At 42.6% G+C, this 27,934-nt stretch overlaps 1 protein-coding gene across 3 annotated transcripts in view; it reads left to right on the top strand.

Annotated features, from left to right (window-relative positions):
- SLC26A5 (solute carrier family 26 member 5) overlaps window positions 1–27,934 on the top strand; it is a 58,938-nt gene that overhangs the window by 18,587 nt on the left and 12,417 nt on the right. The window contains exons 3-14 of one of the 3 annotated variants that reach the window (XM_082691897.1): window positions 6,873–7,077; window positions 9,082–9,221; window positions 13,055–13,165; window positions 14,303–14,469; window positions 15,033–15,197; window positions 17,371–17,523; window positions 18,744–18,826; window positions 23,461–23,608; window positions 24,783–24,896; window positions 26,223–26,300; window positions 26,994–27,089; window positions 27,335–27,441. In XM_082691897.1, the coding sequence (XP_082548023.1) occupies window positions 6,926–7,077; window positions 9,082–9,221; window positions 13,055–13,165; window positions 14,303–14,469; window positions 15,033–15,197; window positions 17,371–17,523; window positions 18,744–18,826; window positions 23,461–23,608; window positions 24,783–24,896; window positions 26,223–26,300; window positions 26,994–27,089; window positions 27,335–27,441 (1,514 nt within the window). In that variant the 5' untranslated portion in view covers window positions 6,873–6,925. The remainder of the gene's footprint in view (window positions 1–6,872; window positions 7,078–9,081; window positions 9,222–13,054; window positions 13,166–14,302; window positions 14,470–15,032; window positions 15,198–17,370; window positions 17,524–18,743; window positions 18,827–23,460; window positions 23,609–24,782; window positions 24,897–26,222; window positions 26,301–26,993; window positions 27,090–27,334; window positions 27,442–27,934) is intronic. The other 2 variants (XM_082691895.1, XM_082691896.1) reach the window with 2 other exon arrangements.

Here is a 27,934-nt window from a genome sequence, read left to right as displayed (position 1 = left end):
CCCTTAGAGAAATTATGTGAAAGATATAGTAAGTTTGGGCATGTGGCTGCATAATTGGAAGGAAAAGATCAACCTAGGCATTAGGACTAATTTGACTATTATGTAATTAATTATAGAATTACAATTAATTCTAGAGTTATAGATATGTAAGTTGATTACTTTGTAAAGACGAACAGATGCCCTGAAACCCTCTTTCTTCTGATCCCTCCAGTCCACAGTGAGGAATATTCACAAACTGAAAAACATTACTGAACCGGTGTGTGTGTGTGTGTGTGTGTGTGTGTGTGTGTGTGTGTGTGTGTGTGTTAGTGGTGGTGGTGGTGGTTGGGTGGGGTGTGTTAGTTTCAGACAACTGAATCCATTCTAAATCCACAGAGATTTTATTGGTGTTTTGAATAAGCATGCCAATTACTGATCTCAGAATGTTGTCACTAGAAATATAATTTAAGAATGAGGAGGGGGGCCCTAGGTGGCTCAGTCGATTAAATAGCTGCCTTTGGCTCAGGTCGTGATCCCAGGGTCCTGGGATCAGGTCCCACATCGGGCTCCCTGCTCAGCAGAGAACCTGCTTTTCTCCCTCTCCCTCTGCCTGCACCTCTGCCTACTTGTGCTCTCTACCTCTCTGTCAAATAAATAAATAAAATCTTTCAAAAAAAAAAAAAAAGAATGAGGAGGACACTAAGACTCAGTTTCTGTATAGTCATTCAGCAAGCATTTTTGAGCCCTAAGTAGCCATCACTGAACAGAAATCCACAGAACTGAGTTTCCGCTCAGTTTCGTTTCCCAACAGGTTGTTCCTTTCTCTCTCTGCGTGGGCTTTAAACAATGCAGGTTCTGGAATTACTAAATCGGCATCTCTAAGTGACCTGGAAATCTGTAATTTCAAGCTCCCTGGATGACTCAGACACACTTTCTGAGTATGGAATCTGCTGGATTCCATAGTTGGCCCTGTCATAACGATGCTGAACGGCTCAGATGCTTGAGAAGCAGACCCAGGGCTGGACCCTGACCCTGACCTCCATGTTGGAGCATCTCCCACAGAATCAGTGTGAATCTTCATTATCGGCAAGCAACTAATGCTTGCCTTAATTTGAAGTTAAAAATGGTGCCACTGTTTTGTCATAGTTTTTATTTATAAATATGTGTCTTTTAAATAGGGAACAAGGTTTGTGTCTTGAGAATCTTTTTGGAGAGGTCACTCACCCCTATGTGAGTATAGATGGGTCTGTTTTCTGGCCTACAGGGGGAGGGGGTTAAATTGCATCATCTTCAGGATGACTTTCCAACCTAGAAATCTGTGATGAAAACTCTTTTTAAATCCCTTCTTTCATAGCTGTGGAAAACAGGATTTGAACCTCTAGGTCATTTTGCTTTTCTGTGGCTAGTTTTTGTTGAAGGACCTGTCAAAAGATTTCCCTCTTTCGCCCATCTTAGAAGTGACATTTCTCGAGTGAAAGCTTGCATGGTTTTACAACATGGTGATTTATATTTTAATCAGCACACTGGAAGCTCATTATCTGTCAGATAAGAGTCTGGTCATTTGATCTGCTCAGGTTGGTCCCTTGGTGTCTTTGCCACACTTCTCCTGATAAGGGAGTTATTGATAGCCTTCGTGGCTTTAATTATTTAATCATTATTGATGAGCATTAAAAGTTCCCCAGAAGGACAGCCGACAGCCTGTCTTTATAACACCCTCTTCTCCGTTCTTGTCCTTACCCTTCCAAGAACTCTTTTCTTTTCCCAGAAAGAAAAAACTGCCTAACAGGTATCTCAAGGAGGCATAGATCATAGCCAGAATCCTAACACCTCAAAAATATTTGAGAATCCCATGTACCTCTGTCTCTTCCTAACCTACAGAGAGTTATAGTTGCCACACTTAGCAAGGGAAATATAAGATACCCAGTAAAATTTGAGATAAAGCATGAAATTTTAATATAATATGCTCCATGCAATATGCTCAAAAAGTATTTGGTGTTTGTCTGCATTGCATTTTAATGGACATCGTATATTTTATTTGGCAACGCTAGAGAGAGTATATACCCTAACGATATCCTAAGTCCACCTTATGTTTTGAAATCTAACTTCCTTTGAGACTTGCTCCTAATTTAAACCTAGAATGAAATGTTTGTAACAACTGAGACTTTATTTGTGTAAATTTTAACAACTACACACAGCTCCTTCTTGTTTTCAGAACATAATAGAAATAAGACTTTACTTGAAAAACCTAAGTTAGATATTTTCCTGTTTTGTAGTTTTTTATTAGCTATTTCAAGGACACACATAAGCAAAGACAGTGATACAATGCATTGCCCACACTTTATTTATACCCTATCCAGTTTTTTTTTTCTTTTTTTGTTGGGATGTGGGTGTTTCTACTGCCATTCCCTAAGTCAGTGATTTTGACCTTCACCTGTGCCTTATCTTCTCCTGGAGAGCTTTTTACATTCACAGCCCCTGCTTGCCTCCCACACCAATTAAGCTGGAATCCCTGGCAGGAGATCCAGACACCAGTCCTGCCCCGGTAATTCCAGTGAGCGGCCAGGGCTGAGAACTAGTTCCCTAAATGAGAATGGTGGAATCAAAGAAGTAGTATTACTGCTGAATCGTGTCCTTATATTTCAAACTCATCTTCAAAATTACTTCAAATTATTTGTGGTTTTTTTATGTCTTGTTCATGTGTGTTTCTCTGTCTCTCGTAGGTTTTAAACCAGTGGTCCTCTACTCGATAAAATCATCATAGGATGCTTTTTAAAGAAAAAGCCTGGGCTCCCCTCCTGGAGGTTGGGCTCTAATTGGTCTGGTATGGAGCCCAGGATTTCTGGGTTTTGAAAGCACCTGAGGAGATTCTGAGTTTAGGCAGAATTGAAAGCCAGTATTTTTTAATATGTCAAATACTGATCTAGCTGATCATCTGAGTCTCCCAGGGTACTTTTAAAAATTTATTTATTTATTTATGGAAGAAAACACATTTATGTATTTATTCGTTTCTACTTACAAGTTGGGTCACAGACATCAAGTAGACACAGCAGTGCCTGGCAATTCCTTGTCAGTCTCTGGTCTAACTTCTCTTCCCTCAGACCTCCAACCATCTCTCTTTCCTTCTCACTTTCTTTTTTTTTTTTAAATTAAGATTTCTTTCTTTTTTTTTTTTTTAAAGAATTTATTTATTTGACACAAGTAGGCAGAGCAGCAGGCAGAGATAGAGGGGGAAGCAGGCTCCCTGCTGAGCAGAGAGCCCGATGTGGGACTCGATCTCAGGACTCTGAGATCATGACCTGACCCAAAGGCAGAGGCTTAACCCCCTGAGCCACCCAGGTGCCCCAACATTTATTTCTTCATTTGAGAGAGAGAGAGCAGTGGGGAGGAGCAGAGGGAGAGGGAGAGAGAACTTCGAGCAGACTCCCTGCCGAGTGCTCCTAAGATCATGACCTGAGTAGAAATCAAGAGTCCGATGCTTAACCAACTGAGCCACCCAGGTACCCCTACTTCTCACTTCCAATACAATTCACAAAAGAGAAACAACTCATCTTTCCAGCACCACGTCCACCAGCCTAAGTGCATTTGTGTCCACATACTATGCCTTCCCACTGTGGACAGAGAGGAGCTGTCCTTGTCCTCCCCAAGGTCAGGTCCTGGGATGGAGCCCTGCGTTGGGCGCCACGCTCAGCTGGGAGTCAGCTTCGCCCTCTACCTCCACCCCTCCCCCTGAACCTGCACTTTTTTTCTCTCTCAAATAAATAAAATATATATAAAAAAAAGAAATGTCTTGTTTCTTCTGCTGTGTTTCAATGTAAACACCTTTTCTGTTGCTCCCAACCCTTTAGAGAAGGCCGTCCCATGTGCATACAGCAACGCATGCCCACACCCACATGAACCGAATGAACACTGTCCAGACCCCGCCCCTGGAAATGCTATTTCAGGAGGTTCAAAGTGAGGCCCTGACATCAGTGCTTTATACGCTCTCCAGGCCACTGTACCAAGTGGCCAGGTTTGGCCCCACCGATTGTAGATGACACAACATCACAATCCATCCCATTGATGTCTGGGCAATTGATGTTGGGGAACATGACATCAATGGCAAAACTGGGTTTTTGCAACAGGGAATAAAAGAAAATCTGACTCTTATTAGGCCTCCCTCAGATCTACTTATCCTTTTCTCTTTAAGTGACTCTATGAAGGAAGATACAACCTTTCTGAAATAGGACATTAGAAGACCAAGGAGATGTACAGAGGAAATGAATAACAATACATTTTAAAGCAGGCTTACTCTCCTATAAAAACCAGAGAGGAAGCATGAGCTACAAAACAGTCATGAGCTCCAACCCAAAGATATCATTCATTCATCAAATATTGATTGCCAACTAAGAGACAGGGACTGAGCTAGGTCCTTAAAGCTCAGGGTATGGTATGACCTCAGGAATCACAGTCTAGAAGAGACCAATAATTACCATCAGTGGGAGGAAAAATGTGAAACTACCTAGGTAGTAAGTATAGACCCAGTCCTTAGGGGATTAGAGAAACAGGAGACAAAACCAGGCTTTTGAAAGATATAATGATCAGGGGTATAGGGAGAATGGAAGGAAGAGTGAGGGGGAAATAGCATTTCTTATCAGAGTGAATGAAACTGTAGGCATGGACACCACGGCTTAAAGCAGCATGCATGGTATGTTGCCTGAAATATGGGTGGTTCTACAACACTGTTGTGTAATGTTCTGGAAGAATTGGGGCAGGTGGAAGGCAGGTAGGTCGCCTTGCCCTATGGTCAGACTCCACTCACATACATCAGCCTGTCGTTCTTGGGTATTATGATGAGTTCTTAGACTGGCCATAAAAAAGTTAGCTGAGAGATGGGTAACCAGACTTGCTAGTCTAAAACTGAAGACATAACAGGGTGCCTGGGTGGCTCAGTGGGTTAAACCTCTGCCTTCGGCTTAGGTCATGGTCTCAGGGTCCTGGGATCAAGCCCCGCATTGGGCTCTCTGCTCAGCAGGGAGCCCACTTCCCCCTCTCTCTCTGCCTGCCTCTCTGCCCGCTTGTGATCTCTGTCAAATAAATAAAATCTTTAAAAGAAATAAAAGGAAATACAGACATATGATCTCTATTTGTCAGATGCTGCTGTAAAATCCTCTTTCTCCAGACTAATCTGCTCATATCTTCCTTCTTGGTACTTGCCTGGATTTATGGTTAGGCTTGCTTTTTATTCTATACTCTGGAATTTTTAACCTCCTGGGACATAGGCACTTGTTTTTGTGTGTTGTGTCTGTGGTTGATCACACGACCCTGAGTTCGCTGTGAGTGTAATTTCAGTTTGGTGAGGAACTTTTCACCCCGCAGGGATTACATGGAGCAACGTCAGTAATCTCCCACATCCCTCTGGTTCCCACGCAGACACTTATTAGCTCAGCTAGCCGCCATCTCCTCTGCTCTTACCTTCCTTCAGGTGAGAACACTGGCTGTAGTTGTCGTGCACTGAATTTTTATTATAAGGTCTATAGTTCAAATACACAGACAAATACAAAGAATCATGTAACCAACTCCCATTCACTTACTGCAAAACTTAATCAGGTCTAATCATTTTTCTCTATTTGCACCAGTTTTTACAAACTAAAACATTGTAGATATTGTAAGTTAAAGCTTGTCTCCTCTCGGTCTGATTCGCCTTCTTTCTGAAGGAACCACCACCCTGATCCAGTGTTTCTCATTATCATTCATGGTTTTATACATTTATTACATGTATGTGTCATAAAGAACATATAGCATTGCTTTATACATTTTTAAGCTTTGTTTAAATTACTGCATCCTTGAAGTATCCATCTGAGCCTTGCATTTTTATTGAAAATTAAATTTTTGAGATTTACTGATGATGATACAAGTAGATTTAGGTTGCTTTTTAAAACTTCTTTATAGGGGCACCTGTGTGGCTCAGTCGTTAAGTGTCTGCCTTTGGCTCAGGTCATGATCCCAGGGTCCTGGGATCGAGCCCTGCATCAGGCTCCCTGCTCAGTGGGAAGCCTGCTTCTTCTGCTTCTCCCCTACTTGTGTTCCCTCTCTCGCTGTCTCTCTCTCTCTGTCAAATAAATAACATCTTTAAATTAAAAACCTACTTTATAGCATGCAATATATTACTCTATCAAAATTTATTTTTTATTGTGTACAGGTAGACATTTGAGGGTTTTTTTCCCCCCAATTTTGCAATGTAATAAAGCCATAGTAAACATCTTTGCACACATTTTCATGTGCACAAATGTACTGGGTTTTTATTCCTTGATCATTTACTTATATTAATAGCATTTACTATGCAGCATATATATACATGTGTATTATAATATTGCACTGACATTTTCAACTTTTGACCTTTCACTGGTCATCGGGAATTTTCCTCCTGGAGATGTTCTGAACCGTGGAATAATTTGAGTAATCAAATGTGAGTATGGCATTGGAGAGGAGGATAATATACCTTCAGGAAACTTGGGGTCTGTTTAAGGACTGATCTTGCCCCTTGTCCTGATTCCTTGACATGTAAATGGTCAGTGTCAGCCCGAGTCACTATTCCCCTCATATGGACTGAAAGCCAGCTGCCTGCAGAATTTAGCCACTGAATTTAATGCGAGCTGTTGTTAAAAACACACACATTACCACTTATTGCCGTGGGAGGAAAGAAGTCACAAGTGGGTTTTTTTTTTTTTTTTTCAATTGACTTTAACTTCATTTGATTTATTAGTGGTGGCTAGCTACTGAGCTGTAGGACAGGTGCTCTGGGACGTCCAGAGATGGAGAAGTCCTTCAAGAAACTCACAGTTCCCCAAAGAAGAGATGCTTAGGAATCTGTCAGGTTTTGGCATCTGAAGTAGGCTCTTTGTTTTCTCCTTTAGTGACACTCAGGAAATGCTTGTCTCCTGCTGTTGATGCATCATCTCCCAGTACTATGGATCATGCTGAAGAAAATGAAATCCTCGCAGCAAGCCAGAGGTACTATGTGGAAAGGCCTATCTTTAGTCACCCAGTCCTCCAGGAAAGACTGCACAAGAAGGACAAGATTTCGGATTCCATCGGGGATAAGCTGAAACAGGCGTTCACGTATGTTGTGTTTTAACCAACTTCTTTCCATCATTCAGTTATGACAGAAGCGAGGTATCAAGAAAATCTGGTGCGGTGGGGAAAAAAAAATAGCACTTAGGATCTGCAGACTGTCCACATGGTAACTCAAGGATGGGTACTTGATTGAATCCTGGCTTCATTATATATTTCACCCTATTTATTAAATTCTGATTATACTTGCCTCCATTTAACAGTTTATCTAAACACCCTGCTTTCCTTAACTCCACCACCTTCGAAATACCCATCTCTTCCCTTCGTCTCTCAGGAATGTTCAACCACTCTGTCTTTTTTTCCACCCTGACTTCTACCCCATTTGGCAGCATCCTGAATTTAAGTCCCAATGCAGGCTGTCAGGGACACTCAGTGTCCTAGGACTCTTCGCTTTGGAGGTGTTGACATAGCCATTTGCAGGCCTGGGAATGGTAATACGTGTGTGCCAACGTGTCTCTTGAGAGCTCCCAGGATCAGGTTGGACTGCTGCCTCTGGACCCTTGGGACCACATGTCCACGGTCTTTGTTCACCTAGCTTCATAGGAACCCTCTGCTCTAGGTGTGATCATCAGGAGAGTTTTAAAATGTATTCACCGGAGTCAAACTGAGTTTTAACCCTAGTCCGAACCACCTGCCAACCATTTGCTTGTGTTTCCTGCTCTATAAAATGGGGATAGTCATGGTACTTACATCATAGAGTTGCTGGGGGTTAAAATCTATTAATATATGCAAAGTCCAAGGCATGTGGCAAGCAGTACACAAGTGTAGCTATTATTAATATCTTAATTTTCTAAACAAGGAGATACATCTAATATGATTTGTTTCACTCAGATTCATGGCTTTTGCCACAGTTGACCCAGATCTGCTTCCAATATCTTTCTTCAGCTGATGATCAGATACTTTTGTAAAGACATGATATAAAGTACCGTGCATACTGCAAGAATGCATTGTCTTTTGAATAGAACAAATTGCTTCCTTGTCACCCAGAGAACTTGGGGCTATCCTGGTGGTGATGGAACCCATCGGTCCATCTCTTATTCAGTGACGTCTCTGATGATTGACATAGACTGGCAAAGGACTGGCCAGGGCCCAGAACATAGTCTACATATCAAAATTAATTGAACTACATGGGGATTAAATGCAAGGCCTGGGTTCTATTAGCATGATGTTCCACCTAATAAGACAACCAGACACAGAATCCACTACTGGACACCAGTGACAAATGGTGTCTTGTTTGTTTGTTTGTTTGTTTAAGATTTTATTTATTTTTATTTGAGAGAGAGAGGGAGAGAGAATGTGAGAGGGTTGAAGGTTAAAGGGAGAAGCAGACTCCCTATGGAGCTGGGAGCCCATGGCTGGATGCGATCCTGGGACTCTGGGATCACAACCTGAGCCAAAGACAGTAGCTTAACTAACTGAGCCACCCCGGAGCCCCAACAAATGGTGTTTTGAGTTTACCTAATCAAAGACCCTAAAGCATTGAGTACATATCCATAAAGCTCAAGTACTTATATAAATTTCCTTCATTTTATAAGGACAGGGAAGACTAAATGGGCATGCTGGTCAGTGGTTCCACATTCACAAACTTACTAAGTAAGTAAGTAATTCCCCCACTTTGTTTGTACACCAACATAGAAAGCACATTAGGATTTCATCTGCTAAAACAATAACCTCCAGGATATCTCAATTATTTTGAAGCTAAATTTTTCTTATCTTTCATGGTGAATTGTAGAGCATCATTATGGAGCCAGTTCAGGTATTGCCATTTAAAAAAAAAAAAAAAAAAGGAGGGGTGGTTACAAGCAGAGATCTTCCTGTTTCTGATCTCTGCAGAGTGGAGAGATTGTTCTTAGCACAGAATGTGAATTTGTACTTATTGCTCCAGGATACAGGGAAGGGAAAATGCCTTGGTGTGAATTCTATAGAAGTGTTCCTCATTTGATCTCTGGGGGTTTTGTTTTGTTTTGTTTTGTTTTGTTTTTGTCCTCCTAGATGTACTCCTAAGAAGATACGAAATATCATTTATATGTTCCTGCCCATAACAAAATGGTTACCAGCATATAAGTTCAAAGAGTATGTGTTAGGTGACTTGGTCTCAGGCATAAGCACGGGGGTCCTTCAGCTTCCTCAAGGTTAGTAGGTCTATATATTTCTTTGTGTTGTTTCCCTTGCCACCATCTCTTCAAGCAGTTGTTGACCTTTTTTCCTGTTTTCTTTCACCATGGTTGCAAATTCATACTTTTTATCATATCATGCTAATAACCTTTACCGATCTAAAGGAATGCTTAAGAAACATTTGACCCTTAAAAAGCCCAGAGACAGCAGTAGTAGACAATGATGATATTAGTTTGTAGATCACTATGTTTCTAGGAACTGGCTGGGCATGGCCTAACTTCTTGCTAAGTTAATCAGTCACTTAATGAATGTGTTGTCATTGTTAAGTCCATACTCTAATTACAATGGACAAGGATATGTTGAATTCCTCTACATATGTGTGATTTTATGTGTGATATAAGAATTTAAGAAAATGCTCATTCATTTATTCATCTGTTCAAACATGTTTATCAAGCATCTGCCCAGCCCTCCCTATCCTTATGGAATTAACTATCCAGTCAAGCAGAAAGGTATGAAGCAAATAAAAGCACATTTAACTGTATTTAACTACATTTAACTACAAACAATGTCAAACACAATGAAGGAAAATACAGAGTACCAGAAGATAATAATAGGGGAACCGAACTTAAATAGATAAGTCACAGAAACTTCTAAGAGAGATTTGAGCTGAGCCCTGAAGGATGAGCGGGGGCAGGTAAGGAATGAGAGGAGGCACAACTGAGGCAGAGGGCATAGCATGTGTGAAGACTTAGCAGGAAAAGAGTTCGTATTTAAAGACATAGTTTGAAAAATTCACAGAGAAGCAACTTGCCACACAGATTAGGGGCCGGTGGCCAGCAAGGTGGGCAGTGCTAGGTCTACAGAGCCTTGTTGGCCACTTTTTTGATTCCACTCTGAGTGCACAGAAAGGAGGATCCAGTAGGTTGAACACTAACAGGTGTAAGTCATCCCACAATCAAATTCATATGAAAAAGGCATTTTTCTGCCCATCACTAGTCAATGAAGATAGATAAATAGAAAAAACAAAATGTAGCAAAGACAGAGATCCAAGAGATAGTAAATTGATTTCTTGTGGTTGGTAAATTATTAGTAAAAAGACTTTTTTAAGCATTGAATTAATAGATTCATGAATTTTAGTTGAATTCTCTCTCTAATTCATTTAAAATCCCGATAAAATGACGGTAATAGAGAAGAAAATGGTGTAAACTAGCAAGGACAAAGAAAATGGGAGAGCACACACCGCAGAGTAGGAAAAAAAAATGGCAAGTGATGGATGAGTAACAACTGAATTATCAGAGTGGGGAAAGCGGGTATTTGAGTGTCTGCCTTGTGGAAACTTTGGGAAATTGGCGGCTCCAAGGATTGTCAAAGGTGAGAGTCAGGCAGATGGCTAGAAGTGAGAGGATTGGTTGAAACTCTGTATAATAAGTAGCAAGTACATGGACACCCAAGTCCCCACTGACACCATTAAGTGGATGGCAGTGAAAACAGTGAAAGACGTGAGGAGCAATGAAGTCTGCATGTTGATCTGTGCACTAACTAACAAGGGCTCTTCCTTGCCCTGCACATCTCCAAAGAGCCTGCAAGAACTTACAGCCCAAGGCAAATGACAACCCACCCCCAGAGAAAAAACGCCAAAGTGACAACTGGGGGGTTCCCCAACCAAGATACTGGCTGGTCCCCCAGTTGCCATATAGTAGAGTTCATCAGTAAATAAACACGAACCTTCAAGGAAGAAAAAAAACCAAACAGAAAGAAGGACCTCGTTGGGCATATAAATAATGGAGAGGGCAAAATAAAATCTGTTTGCTCTGTAATATTCTCAGAAGGTTATGAAAACATATTGAATCCATGAGATAAGAACAGGATGTGATTTTAAAGACTTTATTTACTTGGAGAGAGTGTGTGAGCAGGAGAAAGGGCAGATGCAGAGGAGCCCACTGAGCCACCCAGGTGCCCTGAGATGCAATTTTAAGAGGAGCCTTCAGAGAACAAGAAAAAGCTCATAGAAATTAAAAATATGATAGCTGGAACAAAACACTCCATCATAGGGTTGGAAGCTAGAGGAAATCCGGAAATGGAAGAAATAGGTGAGTACGTGAGCAGTAAGAAAGGTGAGACGGGGACACCAGACGATCAGTCCTGGTGTTCTGTTGTGTATCTACTTGCAGTTCTAGAAAGATGGAGTTAAACTAAAGGGAAGAGACTATTAAAGAATATTTTCAGAATTGAAATACATGAGTTTTCAGACTGCAAGAAGCGACAAAGTACCCAGCAGAAGAAATAAAAAAGAGGCACACCATAATAAAATATCAGAATGCCAGGGATAAAGAGAAGATCTCAAAACCTCTTAGGGAAAAAAAAGTCACATAAGTATGATATAACTAAGTGGAAGCTAAGAAAGTAGGAACTCAGTAGCTATTTAACATCTGAAACTGATAAACAGAATAATAATGCCAACACATTATTTAGAGCAGGGTTTCTCAGCCCTGCCCCCTGCCGGTCCCCCTGTCCTCAGACAGTCAGGATAATAAAAAATGTCTCCTGACATTGCCAGATGTCCCTGGGGCGGGGTTAGGGGGAAAAATCCTCTTGGTTGAGAACTGTTGATTTAGAGATAAATGGTAGAAAAACAGCTGAACAAGTTGGAAGTGAGTGCCTTTGGGGAGCAGAACCTGGGGGTAAGGCAGGAGAGAGCGCACTTTTCTTTGGAGCTTTTTTTAAAGTACTGTTTGGCTTTTTAAACTATGGGCATGCATTGATTCCTTTTAAATAAAAATTTAAAAATAAAAATTTAAAAGAAAACCATGTAAATGACCATATTATTATATATGAACTAGGGATGCTTCCCCACTGTTCTGTGGCTAAAATTTTTTTCTTCACAACATGACAATGCATTAAGTGAATTTTCTAGTTGTCCCAGCTGAACCCCCTGAGCTGAGAACAAGTGTTTATTGTCTCCACCTTCTGAAAAGGATGCCAGACCATCTGTGCAAAACTATGAGTGAACGACACCAAACCATGTCTTTAGTGCATCACTTCAACCGGAGGTATTTGGAGACCAGGGAGATGACAGAAATTTGTAGTGAGAATTTTCTAGAGAGAGGAGAAAGCACTATACATGTCCCCTCCACTTAAAGTCAAGGTAGAAGTGACTCCAAGAGAACCATTCAGAGGGCTAGACACATGTCCTCTGGAGTTTTGGGGAATTGTTGCTGACTAATTCTTGCAAGAAAAAAAATTCACAAATAAAAGGGTGTAAACTGCCCGCCTACACAGGCAGAATGGAAAGCCCTCCAGTGAGCGTGGCCTGAACTTCCGAAGTTTCTCGGGGTAAAGGTGCCAAGCTTTCCCATCAGATAAATGAATGCTCTGGAAGGTAACAAGGCTCGGCTCATTTGAAAGGTACCTGCCCAAGAGGACTGCCTACGGAGGAGAGGAGCGTATGTCCGTGGAGGGAACCTGGAAGAGGTGTAGAAACTGGAAGCTAGGAGTTCCTTATTGAATAGGGATCCCCAACAAACCCACAAAAATACCCCGTTAGAGAAACAGCCGGCATTTTGCCTTCAACAAAGATTATAGCTACACCAATCGAGTAGGACTTTCTGCCCTTATTTAGGTTGGGAAAGAGTAAAACAGGAAAAAGAAAAAAGGCCACCCTTTGGCAAAGAGGAGATGACAGGGAGAATGGTCTCAGCCTGAGTTTAGGATTGGGATGCAAGGGTGGGCAGGTTAAGACCCATCTGTTTAACTTGGCTCTCACCGCTTCCCCTAAAGTACCAAAAGATGAGCACATAGAACCCTCCGCTTTCTAACGATCTCTCCATTTCTGCTGGTTTCCATCCCACAGGGTTAGCCTTTGCAATGCTGGCTGCTGTGCCTCCCGTGTTTGGCCTGTACTCTTCATTTTATCCTGTTATCATGTATTGTTTTTTTGGAACCTCCAGACACGTATCCATAGGTAAAAGCTTAGAGCTGACGTTTTAGTGCCATTCCATCTGGATTTCCGAACTTTGCAGTGTGCCAAAGAGATCGCATGTCTGTTACCAGAATATCCGCTTCCTCAATACTTTAGTTACTGGACACCCACTAGGGGCTTTATAAAAATAGACTCCCCCCAGATTTCCAGAATGAATAGCTTTCTTATAATCTTGGCATAACGGGGGAGGGAGAGTGGGGGAGACCATTTTTCTTGTGTAAAAAGAGCAATTGTTGAAATCTGGGAAAGAAGTACTTTAGTTCATAATATGGTTTGCTTGTATCTGGTTTTTCTTTTCTTTTATTAGTGTTACTGCATGTTCCTAGTTACTATGCATGTGTCGCATTTTCATCCTGTTTGAGGCTCTGAATTATACATGACTTTTTCCCGGTGTATTTAGGGTGAGCCTTACACGGACTTCATTACAGCCTTGGTGCCGCATGAGGCTGCCACCAACACGGTGGCTGCCACCAAGACACAGTTTCCGATGTCTGGTGCTGGGTAACACATACCCCCCAAACGTTGCAGCTTCAGATGTTTGCTTGGTTACCTCGCACAGTTCCTGTGGGTCAGGATTTGGGAAGCGCTCAACTTGAGCCATTCTTGCTCAGGCTCTGTCAGGTAGTTAAGAGTCAGAGGGGGAGCTGGAGCAGCTACTCTCTCTCTCCCCTCTTTCCCCTCGATCCTTCTCTCCACTGGGTCCTAATTGGGCTTGCTCACACTCAGCCACAGTACATGCAAGTGTTGCATCTGTCAGATGGAAGCCACCTTCACCTTTTGTCATGTAGTCTCAGAAGCCACGTGGTATCACTTTTGCTGCATTCTTTGGGTGACTAGCATGTCACAAGCCCACCCAGATTCAAGGAGAGAGGAAATCAGACTACCTCTTCATCGGCGGATGTCCAGGTTCTAGAAGAGTCCATGGGATGGAAGGTATTATCGTGGCCATTTTTAGAGAATGCAATCTGTACATACACAGCTCACATATAACCCGGGGGCAGAAGGCTGACGGAGAGTGGGGCAATTTTATCAACCTCACCTGTGTCTCCTTGAAAACCGGCAACAACCACGGGAGATTCGCTGGAAATGATTGCCTCACCTAATGCTTCATTATTTCAGGTCCATTTGCTGTGATTAGCCTGATGATTGGCGGCGTGGCAGTCCGATTAGTACCAGATGATATCGTCATCCCAGGAGGAGTAAATGCAACCAACGGCACGGAAGCAAGAGACGCCTTGAGGGTGAAAGTCGCCATGTCTGTGACCTTACTTTCGGGAATCATCCAGGTAATATTCACAGATGGAGAAGTGAGCTCCCATTTGTCCATTTCATAAATCTCTATTGAGCCTTCGTGGCTGGTCTACATGGTGGGCAGGGTCCAGCCGGCAGAGGTCCAGGGCTCAGGGTTCAGCGTACCCAGGAACACCAGTCCCGCTGCACGCCTTCCTGAAGTGCGTATTTATTAGGAGCTAGCAAGCCTCAGCTGGGCCCTTTAGAGATTCCAAAAGCAAGAAAAAAGTTTAAAGCAGATTTGATTAGTAATGCGAAGAAGGCCTCTCTTACCCACTTGGAAGGAAGAGGAGGTGACATTGACTCAGCTTGCACCCAGTTCTGAGGAACAGGGAAAGTACAAGTGTGCCCCGTGCTCCATGAGGCTCCAAGCGGCCCCCAAACTTCCATTGTTTTCTCTAACCCGTGTTTCACCTGTGACCTGCTTAACTGCTGCAGAGGCAAGACTGTAGTGTTAGAAAGCGGTCTGGAAACAACTTTTGTGTGTTTTCTGTTGGTTTTTCACCTCCTGCTCTATCACGTGACTTCTTTGTTTCTTTGTCATTTAAAAAAAAAAAAGTTTTGCCTAGGTGTCTGTAGGTTCGGATTTGTGGCCATCTATCTCACCGAGCCCCTGGTCCGGGGCTTTACCACTGCGGCAGCTGTGCACGTCTTCACCTCCATGTTGAAGTACCTGTTTGGAGTGAAAACAAAGCGGTACAGTGGGATCTTTTCAGTAGTGTATGTAAGTAAGCTGCTTCCTGACTTCCTGGTACTCATTCTGCCTTCTTATATTCCTCTCTTCTCTTCTGTACCTTTAAGACTCACTTTTCTAAGAATTAAAATGGAAAAGATCTCATTATTCTAAGACTTTTCTGAGAACCCTACAAGGGGAATTGAACCTTAAAGTCCTGTTTTATTAATAGGCGATACCTCACAAGGAATTTTGTATCAGACCTTTATTTGGTGACCTCACCTTCACCCAATTAGCTGAAGAGACTGCTTTTTCTTTAGACCAAATTATGTTCTCTTTGGGAACTGACATAATTTAAAGGCATCACAAGAGAACACACCTGTCTCTAAAACTGCTTACTCAAGCAGGCCCCCAAAAATAAAAAAGTAAATCTATAAAAGATTTAACCAACACGATTACCCATTGAATCTAATAAAGTCTATGTCGACCCTTGCACCCGAATCAGAGAAAATATAAATTATTTGCAGGCACATAGGGAACAATGATAAGAACTGATGATGTTAAAACTGATCACAGATTCTAAAAATTCCTTATTTCCTCACACAATGTAGTAGAATTAACAACCGATAACTAAATATAGCTTTAAAACCCCCATACATGTGGAAAACAAAAAATCTAGTTCTAAATATTCCACGGATAAAGAAGAAGTTATGAAATAATTAAAATCAAATGTCAGTCAAATGCTTCATATCAAAAGTTCTGAGATGCTGCTAAAGCTAGTGTTGGGCAGAAGAACCGATGGCCTTTGCAGGTGTTTGTGTGCCATTCACCACGCTGGGCACAGTGAGTGAGCAGATACGGCCCTTGCCCTTATGGACCCCAGGTCCCATGGGAAGGCAGATAGTAAACCATTAATTGGCAAATATGTAATTAATTGCAAACCATGTTACATGCTATGGAGGAAAGGTACAGGCAGCTGTGGAAGTTGAATAGGGAGACCTTTCGATTAGGGAGCTAAGAAAGTCACTATAAGGAAGTGACATTTACATTGAGTCCTTGATGGCTGAGAATGGGATCAAACTGTAGGAACATGCCCTAAATAACTAAATTCTTTGTTTCCCATAGTAGCTTCCTACACGGAGATGTCTCTCTGTGCCTTGTCACAAAGGAAATAGAACAGATAAGCCCCTGAGTGTGTTCTAGGCATCGACAGGCAAAGGTGTGTAGCCTGAGCTCAGTGTAGCCCATTGTCTAGGGGCCACATGAGTACTGACCACATTTGGAGTGCTGAGGCTGCAACCCTAAGATAAAAGTAGGAGACTTTCTTTTCTTTTCTTTCTTTTTTTTTTTTTTTTTAAGATTTTATTTGTTTTTGTGATAGGGAGAGAACACACACAAGTGCGTGAGAATATGAGCAGTGGGGAGGGGCGGGGGGGGAGAAGAGACTCCCTGCTGAGCAGGGAGCCTGACGTGGGACTCACTCCCAGGACCCTGAGATCATGACCTGAGCTGAAGGCAGACACTTGACTGATTGAGCCACCCGGACGCCCTGGAGACTTTCTTTTCTAACTCTCCTGGGCTTCACCCAGACTTCAGCACACTCTGGCCTTTGAAGTAGAGCTGTTCGCTTTTTCACCTGCTACCCATGACTTCTTTCTCCCTCTTTCACCCCCAAAAAGCTTTTCTGTATATTTATCTTTGCATTATTTTGCTGATATCAACTCCTAATCGTTCCTCATGCTCGGGACTCAGCTTAAGGGGTACTTTTCTGAATATGATAAAACTACATTGAGCCATTACCAGATCTCAGAACATTGTAATATAAGATTGTTGGATAACAGTTACAACTACAGGGGCATCTGGGTGGCTCCGTCAGTTAAGTGTCTGACTCTTTCTTGATTTCAGGTCAGGTCATGGTCTCAGTATCATGAGATCGAACCCAGCACAGAATCTGCTTGGGATTCTCTGTCTCCCTCTCCCCCACCCCTCCTCGCTCATTGGTGCTCTCTCTCTAAAAAAAGAAAAAGAAAAAAAAATTAAAACTATAAAGTTGTATGACTGGGTAAAAATGCCTCCTAATCGGTGGGAGAGAGAGATTTCAGTCTGGGAACTTTTCACTAGAAATACAAGGTGATGGGATGGCCGGGGTGGATTAGCACACTAGTGTGTCTGTCTGTCCAGGGGCTATTGCTTGATGTAACCTCCAGTGTTCACTGTGTTACAGAGTACAGTTGCTGTGTTGCAGAATGTTAAAAACCTCAACGTGTGTTCTCTAGGCGTCGGGCTGATGGTTTTTGGTTTGCTGTTGGGTGGCAAGGAGTTTAATGAGAGATTTAAAGAGAAATTGCCAGCACCCATTCCTTTAGAGTTCTTTGCGGTAAGTCAAGTCAACTTTTGCCACAAACACCTGGCTGTCTTGGTGAGGGATTTGGACAGGGCAGGAACAGGGAGTGCTACGTTTTTTCTCCCAGTTCTGTCAAGAGAAGGTTAGAATGTGTCAAGGGAAACCTTCACAAATACGCTAAAAGGAAAATGTGGACAGAGATGATTTTTAAAATCCAGGCAAAGGCCATCCATAAAAATTGTAATAGGAATTATCTTTGAGATTATGGGAGACTATTCTTCCTCAAAATTTTTATTGTCTATTTTATAATGAGCACCTACAACATTAATAACCTAAAAAAATGAGGCTATTTCCATTTTTAAAAGATCAAGAGACACGTTCCCAGACTTTCTTGGTTGGTTCCTGGCTCTTCAAAGCCAAAAGAAATACCTAACAGTATTAAGTAGTTAATGCATTAAGTAGTTAATACATAGTAACATCTCACGACTTAGGAACTATTGTAAAAATAATGCACATGCCATGAACTACTGTATATTCTATTATGTTCTTAAATAACCACAATGGTTTATTACTAATGTTATCATTGGTTTCCTGCAGCTGCCACTACTGTAAGGACTGGTTGGCTGCCCCGGCCAGCCCTCCCCCCCTGGATGACCCACTCAGAAAGTTCAATAGCAGTAGTTCTTCAAGATGAAGGAACTTGCTTCTCCTTCTGTTATTTTTCCGTCACATGTCAGTAAGGGCTATACTTACACGTCAACTAAATCTGACCATCCAGGGAGGCTTATGCACAGAGGCAATCTGTGACCCTGAGTGTAGCTGAGGTGGGAGACCACTGTGGGGCTAGCCAAGGTCTTGAACCACAGCTGATGGGGACAGCGGGTCAGTGGAAGGATTGACATGCCGTTGGTACATCCCCCTCACAATACACCCTCCAGCGTCCCTTGTTCCTGCCATCTTAGAAAGGCAGAGGCAACTTTTGGAAGGTTTTATGGCTCTTTCTCTTTGTAGTCAGCCGGCCAGACACCTCAGCAGGGAACAGAACAAAATTAAGAGGAAAGAACGCCAGGCACAAGGCACTGTAGAGACCATTCTAATTTTGTGGGGGAAGGGCCATCAGGAGCAGTTAGAAATGCTAGAGGCTAACTATAATTCTGTTCTTTAAAACTGTAAGTTGAAAGTGAGAATAGATAATGGTAGTGGCAGTTGACTTTTCATCTATGAAGGCACATTCAGATTTGTGTCTGTTCTAGGTGGTGATGGGGACTGGCATTTCAGCTGGGTTTAACCTGAAAGAATCGTACAACGTGGATGTCGTTGGGACACTTCCTCTGGGGTAGGAAAACCATTTTAAGTTAACAGTGTGACTTGAATAATCAGTAGATTTACTATTGTTTCTAACTCCTGCTTTAGTATTCTTAAAATCTCTTTTTCTTTTCCCTACATATCAAATAGCTGAGGCTTTGAGTTTTGGGGGGTTTTAGTGTTATTGTTTTTTTTAAAGATTTTATTTATTTATTTATTTATTTGACAGAGAGAGATCATAAGTAGGCAGGCAGAGAGCGGGGGAGGAATTTTTTTAATTGTAAAAAAAACCATAACAGAAAATTTACCATTTTAATCATTTTGAAGTATAGAGTTCAGTCTGTTAAGTACATTTGCATTTTTGTGAAATGGGTCCTGAGAACTTTGTCATCTTGCAGATCTGAAACTCTATACCCATTAAACAAGAATTCTCCATTCTCCTTCTGCTCACCCTCCCAGCCCCTGGCAACCACCATTATTTTTCTCTGTATAATTTTAAGTACTCATGGTACCTTGTATAAGTGGAATTCTGTCTGTCTTTTTGCGACTGGCTTATTTCATTCAACATAATATCCTTAAACTTCGTCTGTGCTATAGCAAGTGACAGAATGTGCTTCCTTTCCCAAGTTGAATGAAATGTCACCAATGTCTGTACACCACGTTTTGTGTATCCATTCACCCAACCATGGACCTCTGGGGTGTTTCTACCTCTTAGCTGTTGTAAATATTACTACTGTGAACATGGGTATGCAAATAGGTCCTCAGGACCCTGCCTGCATTCTTTTGGATATATACCCAGAAGTGGGATTACTGGATCATAGGCTAGTTCGATTTTTAACACTTTGAGGAACTTCCATACTTTCTTCCAGAGTGGTTACACCGTTTTACAGTCCCACAAACAGTGGTATGTAGTGTTTTCTTTTGTTTCGTGTTGCTTAGCACTTGCTGGTATTTAAAATCTCTCTTCAGATGGCATAGGAATTAAGGGCCAAAATACCTAGATCTAGCCTGAAGCTTATTATCTGTGTGACCTCAGGCAAGGCACTTACCCCTTAAAGCCTCAGTCTCCTCCGCCATCAGGTTAGCACAGCAATCACTCCTGTCTGGGGGCAGCTTCGAAGTTACAGCTGGGAGTGATCATCTGGAAGTGTTTAAGACTTGCCAGTTGGACGTTCTGTGGCGTGTTATTTCAACAGATTTTCTAGTTTCAAGTCCTCTTTTCTTTATTGATCTCCTTTTCTCTAACTCTACCTTTAAAATGTTTTACTATTCTCTCTATGATTGAGGAAGCTAGAATAACTATGAGCCTCTCATAGCCACCTCATTCTGTTCTTCTCTGACATGCTCTGGCTATCTCTGTATCTCTCTGTGTGTCTCTGTCTTTCTGTCTCTTGTACTGTCTCTTCGTCTTGCCACCCTCTTTTCTCTCTCCAGATGAGCAAAATCAGATATTTGCCCAGATGCTGGGCATGGATGAACCTGACCTACGGCATCAAGCCTTGCCCCTAAGATTTTCCTGGGAAACATAGGGCCAGGTGTTCCCCTTAAAGCCAGAGGTCACCCCCCACCCCAGAGCAGGTGTTGAAGAAAGAAACATGCACTCCACTTCAGAACAAGGGATCCTTGTCATGAACGTGTTACTTATGATTCCATGTAAAAGTGTAACCCAGTAGTAACACTTGCTTTTCAATTTGGACTTATACTTTTATACCCGCCATCTCCATTGGTGCTCACAATAACACTCTTGACGTATATGCTATCTCCATTTTACAAAATAAGGAGTTTCTTTTATGTAAGCATATGTTTATTGAATGCCTATTATGTGCCGGGAGCGTGGCAGTTAAAAACGAAGGCAGCCATGCAAACAAAAAATATCTGCCCTCAGAGGAGTAGGGGGTTGGGAGGGGGAGAGGGGACAGGGGAGAATGAACAATGAAAAGTGCTGTGAAGAAGAGGGAAGCCAGCAAGGGATAGGGCCAGGCTGGGTTGCTGTGTGAGGTAGGCTATCAGAGAAGGTGACATTTGAGAGATGGGGATGCAGCTTAGTGGCTCACCAGTGAGTCCCAGCCTGGACCCAGAATACAGTCTTCCGACGCTCAGTTGCTTGCTGTTTCCATTACCTCACACCTGGGTCTCTAACAATTAGTCATGTGCTACACAAGCATTAGTCTTTGACTAGATCCAAAAGACAGTTATATTCAGTAATCACAAATAATTTGATTAAATGTGAATCCTTAGACTTAGATTTCTCCTTTTAAAACTTCACATACAGGGGCGCCTGGGTGGCTCAGTGGGTTAAGTCTCTGCCTTCGGCTCAGGTCATGATCTCAGGTTCCTGGGATCGAGCCCCGCATTGGGCTCTCTGCTCAGCAGGGAGCCTGTTTCCCCCTCTCTCTCTGCCTGCCTCTCTGCCTACTTGTGATCTCTATCTCTCTCTCTCTGTCAAATAAATAAATAAAATATTTAAAAAAAAAAAAAACTTCACATACAGTTCACCACAGTTTCTACCCAGTACCTTCCTTTCCCTATTGCACTGTACCCAAATATGTTGCTTTTCCTCCATGTGTGAGAGCCATCCTTTAAAAAACAAAAACAAAACAAAAAAATTGTACCTTTCTGTAACCTGGCTCCCCTTTCTGGAACTTTGCCCAAAACCAAGCAGGAAACATATAACGCTTACCTAACCACCCATCTACAAATAATCATACCATTTCCGTTATCTCTGAGTCTTACAGCCAAAGGACAGGTAATTCCAAAACAGCGACTTACAAGAACATCCATTTATTTGCTCACAATCCACAGTCCAGGTAGGAAGCTGAGTGGTCTCTTGCTGTCACTTGGGGCCTCTCAGGCCGCTGCTGATGTCTGAGAGTGTTGCTGGTGGGCTTCACTCCCATGTCTGATACTTCGGGTGGAGGGCTGGCTGGCATCTTCTCCCCCCACATGGTGACTCTGACAGGAGAGCCAGACTCTTATGTAGTGACTCAGGGAAACAAGACAGAAAAGCAGAAGGTGCAAGGTGGCTACAAGCATTCATACAGCCTCACTCGCCCACATTCAGTTGGCTAAAGCAAATCTCAAGACCAGCCCAGATTCACCAGAGGGGAATCAGATCTCCCCGAGATGCAGGAGGAGCCACCCATACATGCATGGGAGGAACTGTTGGCGGCCATATTTGAATGCAAACTACCACACTCATCTGTACACGCACAAATAAAACACACAGGACTGTGTCCAGAAAGTGGCAGTTGACTCTTAAAGATGCCAGTCATGGCAGTACATCCTCTTTCTTGGTTTACTTTCCTTATCTCATTCCAGTATATACTCTTTTCTCCTGTTCTTCTGCGGTCCCAAATCTGCTGCTCGGGCTTCCTTCCCAGCTAAACTTCTGCGACAAAGTACAAAGTAAAGACAGTAAGTTTTGCAGGCAGACCTCCTGGGCTGGATTCCTTGCTCCTTCTCAAGAAAATAACATCTGCAAGTATCCATTTTTTCACCTATAAATTAAGATAACAATGGCACCTAGCAAAGAGGATTGCTGTGAGGACAGATGGGATGACATATGGCAAGCATACAGCACGAGATGTAGGCTTAACTTAATATAGGTTCTTTTTTTTCCCCCTTCTCTCCCTATCTTTCTCTAACCCCAGAACTCAAAACACCCCCTGTGTCACTATGACATGACACAGTTGGAGAAACAGGCCCAGGGAGGCAGTTTCCTCATGCTTTCTGTTGTACTGGTGCCCATTTGTACCTGAACCATTGTCCCTTGGACAGGTTGCTTAGTCTCACGATCCCTTGTTTTCCTCCTCTGTAAACTGGGGAACATGGTGGCACATGGCTCACAGGGCTGTCAGAGATAAATAAGCACAGAACCTAGCACAGGGGAAGCACCTAATAAATGGTTATTATTGTAAAAAAAGAATAATATGGTATGTAAATTGATTGACGTTTATGTAGCCCAATGCCTTGAATTGAATCAAGTGCCCTTGAAAACCCATAGTGCCCCTTTCCCCATACCATTCTAGGGGAATCTCTATTCTGTTCCTTTAGGGCAAGGGTCCCAAACTATGAGAATGGACCACAAAAACTGGGTTCCCCGTTGGTCCCTCCAGATTTCCAGAACTACCAAGTGAGACCCAAAGAGTATCATCTTCTATTGTTCCTTTCCCATGTTAGAAATTCACCTAAAGGGACCCTGGGAAGTAGAGTCTATACTTGAAATAACACAGGGGAGCAGTCTGGACAGCAGTTCTCCTCTAAGACAGCCCTTGCTGAACACCCTTCCTGCCCTCAGACTTTGGTTCAGATGTCTTGTGCCATCCGAGCCCTTCGCTGACCCTCTCTTCTTCCTGTTCTCTGTCTTACTTACACCTGCTATACAGGGTATCAGGGGGTGTGGGGTTACTCCTTTTCTAAATAAAACAGCATCTGATGTCTGCTGATAACCCACTCAGGTAGGAAGCCAGTACTCCAGGCTTGGGACCTAAAAAGAATCCCTGTGTGTCAAAGAGGGTGTTCCTTTTTGCCAAACCAGAGCAAACAAGTATCGAAGTGTTGATTGCCTCATTTGCAGATGATGCTGTTCTGAAATGCCCCCCGCTAGCTGCATGTTCTCTTCCCAGTGGTCACAATGCTTGGCTTAAAGTTAGCTTGACCTTTCAGGCTACTGCCTCCTGCCAACCCGGACACCAGCCTCTTCCACCTCGTGTACGTGGATGCCATTGCCATAGCCATTGTTGGCTTTTCGGTGACCATCTCAATGGCCAAGACCTTGGCAAATAAACATGGCTACCAGGTTGATGGCAATCAGGTAAAAAATCATTCATTCCCTTCAGGTGTTTCATTATGGTATAATCACAGAAGGCAAACCGATTTGAATTTCTCTGTCTTGTTAGAAGAACTTCTAGTTTGATGTTGGAGGTATTAGAAACATGTATTTCTTAAACACTATAGTTTTTTCATTATTTATGTGCATTAGATCATCAGAGCACTGAGGTACTGTCCTACCTCATATCACAGGTAGGGGTCCTGCTAGGAAGAGGTAGTCTTTGATGGGAGGCTTTCAGTTTGCCATACACCAACAGATGTTATCCCTATTTTTTTGAAAGCTCACAGCCTGAGAAGCAAATGTTTTTCTAGAACTATTTCTGGGAAGACTTTCTTGGTTCATTAAACTTGGATATGTGATTTGTCACTCAAACTCCACATTATGTTTTCTGCCACCTCTTTTTAAAAAAAAATTTTTAGAAGGATGGGAGAAGGAGCAAAGGGAGAGGAAGAGAGAGAATCTTAAGCAGGCTCCACACCCAGCACAGAGCCCAACATGGGGCTCGATCTCATGACCCTGAGATCATGACCTGAGCCAAAATCAAGAGTTGGCCACATAACTGACTGAGGCCCCCACATAGCCTGCTACCTCCTTTTATAATCTATCTATAGAGAAGATATTTAATCTGAATACCATGAGCCATAATTTTGGCATGACAATCCTTTAACAAACTGTGTATTTCTAAGAGAAGATGAAATGCTCCACATTCCCACCAGACACAGTGATCCAACTAGGACAATCAGAGATAGCCATGAGAGCAGGGCTCACCCATAGGTCCCAAGAGGACACTGGCCTGTGCTCCTTGAAGAACAACAGTCCAAGCATGTAGAAGATGCCAACAGTTCTGTACACCAATAACTCTCTTGTAACAAAAATAGTTTGTCCCTTTTTGCTACAGATTTCTTTTTACTAAAAAAACTATTAATTGTGTAAGAGAGTGTGTTTGGGAAAGTGGGAAGTAGGTAGTGAGTGCAGCTTTGGCCTCTGACAGAATAAAAGCTCCAAGTCTTTTTCATGCTAAAAAAAAACCTCTTGTCTCTGGAAAGAGAATGAAGAGACAGCTACTACAGAGCATGTGTCTTAAATGAGCCATCATGCCTTTTTTTTTCCTGAAGAGTGACTGACCTCTCATCTGCTTTATTTCAACATGGAAAAGGAGCTCATTGCCCTGGGACTGTGCAATTCCATTGGCTCACTCTTCCAGACTTTCTCCATTTCATGCTCCTTGTCTCGAAGCCTTGTTCAGGAGGGAACTGGAGGGAAGACACAGGTGTGTATACAACTGGCCTCTGAGGACTGGTAGTTTAGAGTGCTAAGTTTTAATCCCTTGATTCTATTCGGAACCCAAACAAAGCCACTGTGTCTGAAGCCTGGTGTTCCGGTGAGCTGTGTAGTGAATCAGAGAAAGGCATGAATGGTTGAAGTGAGTCACAGGTACTGAATCTGTAGGGAAGAGGTATATTCTCCAGTTAAAATGAGAATTACACAACACTGCCTGCTACTGGTGAATCTCAGAGTTCAGAAAGGGATGTTGCCGTGAGAGCCTGAGGCTGGATATGGATGGTCAGGATGCCAGCACCTTCCAGTAGAACCTTCTGCAGTCTTGGAAATGTTCACTATTTTGCATCAGCTGATATTCCAGCCACTAGACAGATGTGGCCTTTGAGTACTGGAAATGTGGGAAATGCAGCCAAGACCTGAATTTTGTGTCGTATTTAATTATGATTTTGAAAATGTAATAGCTAGATGTAGTGAAAAGAAGGGCCATATATACCCCAATGTTCATAGCAGCAATGTCCACAATTGCTAAACTGTGGAAAGAGCCAAGATGCCCTTCAACAGACGAATGGATAAAGATATGGTCCATATACACTATGGAGTATTATGCCTCCATCAGAAAGGATGAATACCCAACTTTTATATCAACATGAGTGGGACTGGAAGAGACTACGCCGAATGAAATAAGTCAAGCAGAGAATCAGTTGTCACACGTTTTCACTTACTTGTAGAGCATAAGGAACAATAGGGAGGACATTAGGAGAAGGAAAGGAAAAGTAAATTGGGGTACATTGGAGGGGGAGACGAACCATGGGAGACTGTGAACTCTGAGAAACAAACCAAAGGTTTCGGAGGGGAGAAGGGTAGGGGGTTAGGTGAGCCTAGTGGTGGGTATTAAGGAGGGCACGTATTACATGGAGCACTGGGTGTGGTGCATAAACAATGAATGCTGGAACACCAAAAAAAATAAAATAAAAATTTTTTTAAATGTAATTTTTTTGGTGTTCCAGCATTCACGTGACTACTGGCTACCACATTGGACAGCAGAGTTTCCTTTGACTCTTCTGGTCCTTGTGGGTCTTGGGTCATTATCGCCTTTCTCTCACCCCAGGCAAGGGCATTTCTGTCAGAGTTTTTAATCATTTCAGCCTCTATATAAAAGCTGTAAGAAAAAACAAAACTTGAGAAAGGGGTGTGGGAAGGAGTTAAAGGTTTATATAGTGGCTTTGATGAGTTGCCTGAATCCGTATTTTCTTGATCTTCCCGCAGTGATTATCAAAAAACTAAAAGCCCCTTCCGTGTGTCTTCTCTCATTCAGCTTGCAGGTTGTTTGGCCTCACTAATGATTCTGCTGGTCATATTAGCCACCGGATTCCTCTTTGAATCATTACCCCAGGTGCATAGTTGGGACTTGGTGTGAAGTGTTTCCATGTGTAGAGATTTTGCTATTTTGTTTGTTTATATTTTTGTGGCCATCTCATGGGTTTTTACTGTAACCCTAGCACAGTGGTATGAGAAAGGGCCAAGGCTGGGACCAAGATCCCACTCCACAATCTACAGCCCTGCCCCACAGTCTGTGGGGAAAACCTTGGGAAAGCCGTCTCAACATCTCTGGGTCTGAGCTTCCTTATCTGCAAAGTGGGGGTTTGGACTGACTCATCTCCAAGGTCCCTTCTCTCTTTGATCTTCCATGACCTTGTACTTCCATTAAAAATCTGAGATGACCTTTACTCTGAAGACAAGTGTTTGCCAATCTGTTTAATATAGCAGAGATGAGGGACGATACAGAGTGGAGAAGATCATAGTGTAAGAAGACCACAGGTGAGATAATTCCTCGAGTACCAAGCTTAGTTCTGAACCTTTTAACCACCATGCAGGTTTGCTAGTAGGCTATAAGCCTGGTTTTCCAAGGCCCATTTTAGCTAACCAAATCCTGGAGATCCAGGTGTTCATGGCTCCAAAGTACCATCACTGCTGCGTGCAAGTCCTGTGCAGGGCGTGGGGCAGGCAGTGGGAGGACAGTGAGGAACCAGCAAAGGGGGCTCTGCTGCCATGAGAGGAGATGCATGTGTGATGTGCTCTGTTTCAGGCTGTGCTGTCGGCCATTGTGATCGTCAACCTGAAAGGAATGTTTATGCAATTCGCAGATCTCCCGTTTTTCTGGAGAACGAGCAAAATAGAACTGGTAAGTAACAAAAATGACTGTTAGGTTAATATGTCATTGAGACACGTGGATGAGTGCTGGTAAAAACATGAGAAAGAGAAGTTAGTATAGTCATTTGTTATATGTGTTATATGTGGTATGTAGTCTGGCAAGGTTAAGGGTATGTGTGTGTGTGTGAGAGAGAGAGAGAGACTCTTAGGAAATCCCCCCCCCCCTTAGGAAATTTTTAACGTGATTCTACATAAAGCTTTCTGTCTTTCATGTAGACCATCTGGCTTACCACTTTTGTTTCCTCCTTGTTCCTGGGATTGGACTATGGTTTGATTACAGCTGTGATCATAGCTCTGCTGACTGTGATTTACAGAACACAGAGGTGAGTGTACAACTGGGATGGATGTCATTCTCCTGCCTAAAGTGTTGACTTTAAATATATTCTATTTGTTGACAGATGCCATAAGACCGGGAGCATCTTGGCTGTGAAGGGGATATTCCTAGAGTCCAATCCCTGACATATAGGGTGTATTCTGTGAAAGCTTTTTGAAGGAATTCACCCAGAAAAACAGCTCACAGTCATACCATATATTCTAACACACAAAGCCCTGGTGCATACCTGTTAAGAAGCACCAGGGCATTATAGCAAGTCCATGGAATGTGAGATCAAAGACCTTAAGCCATATTCTGGCTTTGCCCATCCCTCTGACATTGAGCAACTCACTCCACTGGGTCTCGGTTTCTTATCCACACAGCAGCAGGAATAAGCCTCATGTGTAGGATATAATAAGGGAATACAAGGTGCTTAAGTATTAGTATATGTCATTATTACAGAATCCAGTTTGAGCCCCATTATCCTATAAAAAGAGGAGGGC

The sequence above is a fragment of the Mustela nivalis genome (assembly GCF_964662115.1).
Source record: "Mustela nivalis genome assembly, chromosome: 12".
Lineage (NCBI taxonomy): Eukaryota > Metazoa > Chordata > Mammalia > Carnivora > Mustelidae > Mustela > Mustela nivalis.
The sequence above is the reverse complement of the archived record's forward strand: the minus strand, read 5'-3'. Positions and strand labels throughout refer to the sequence as shown.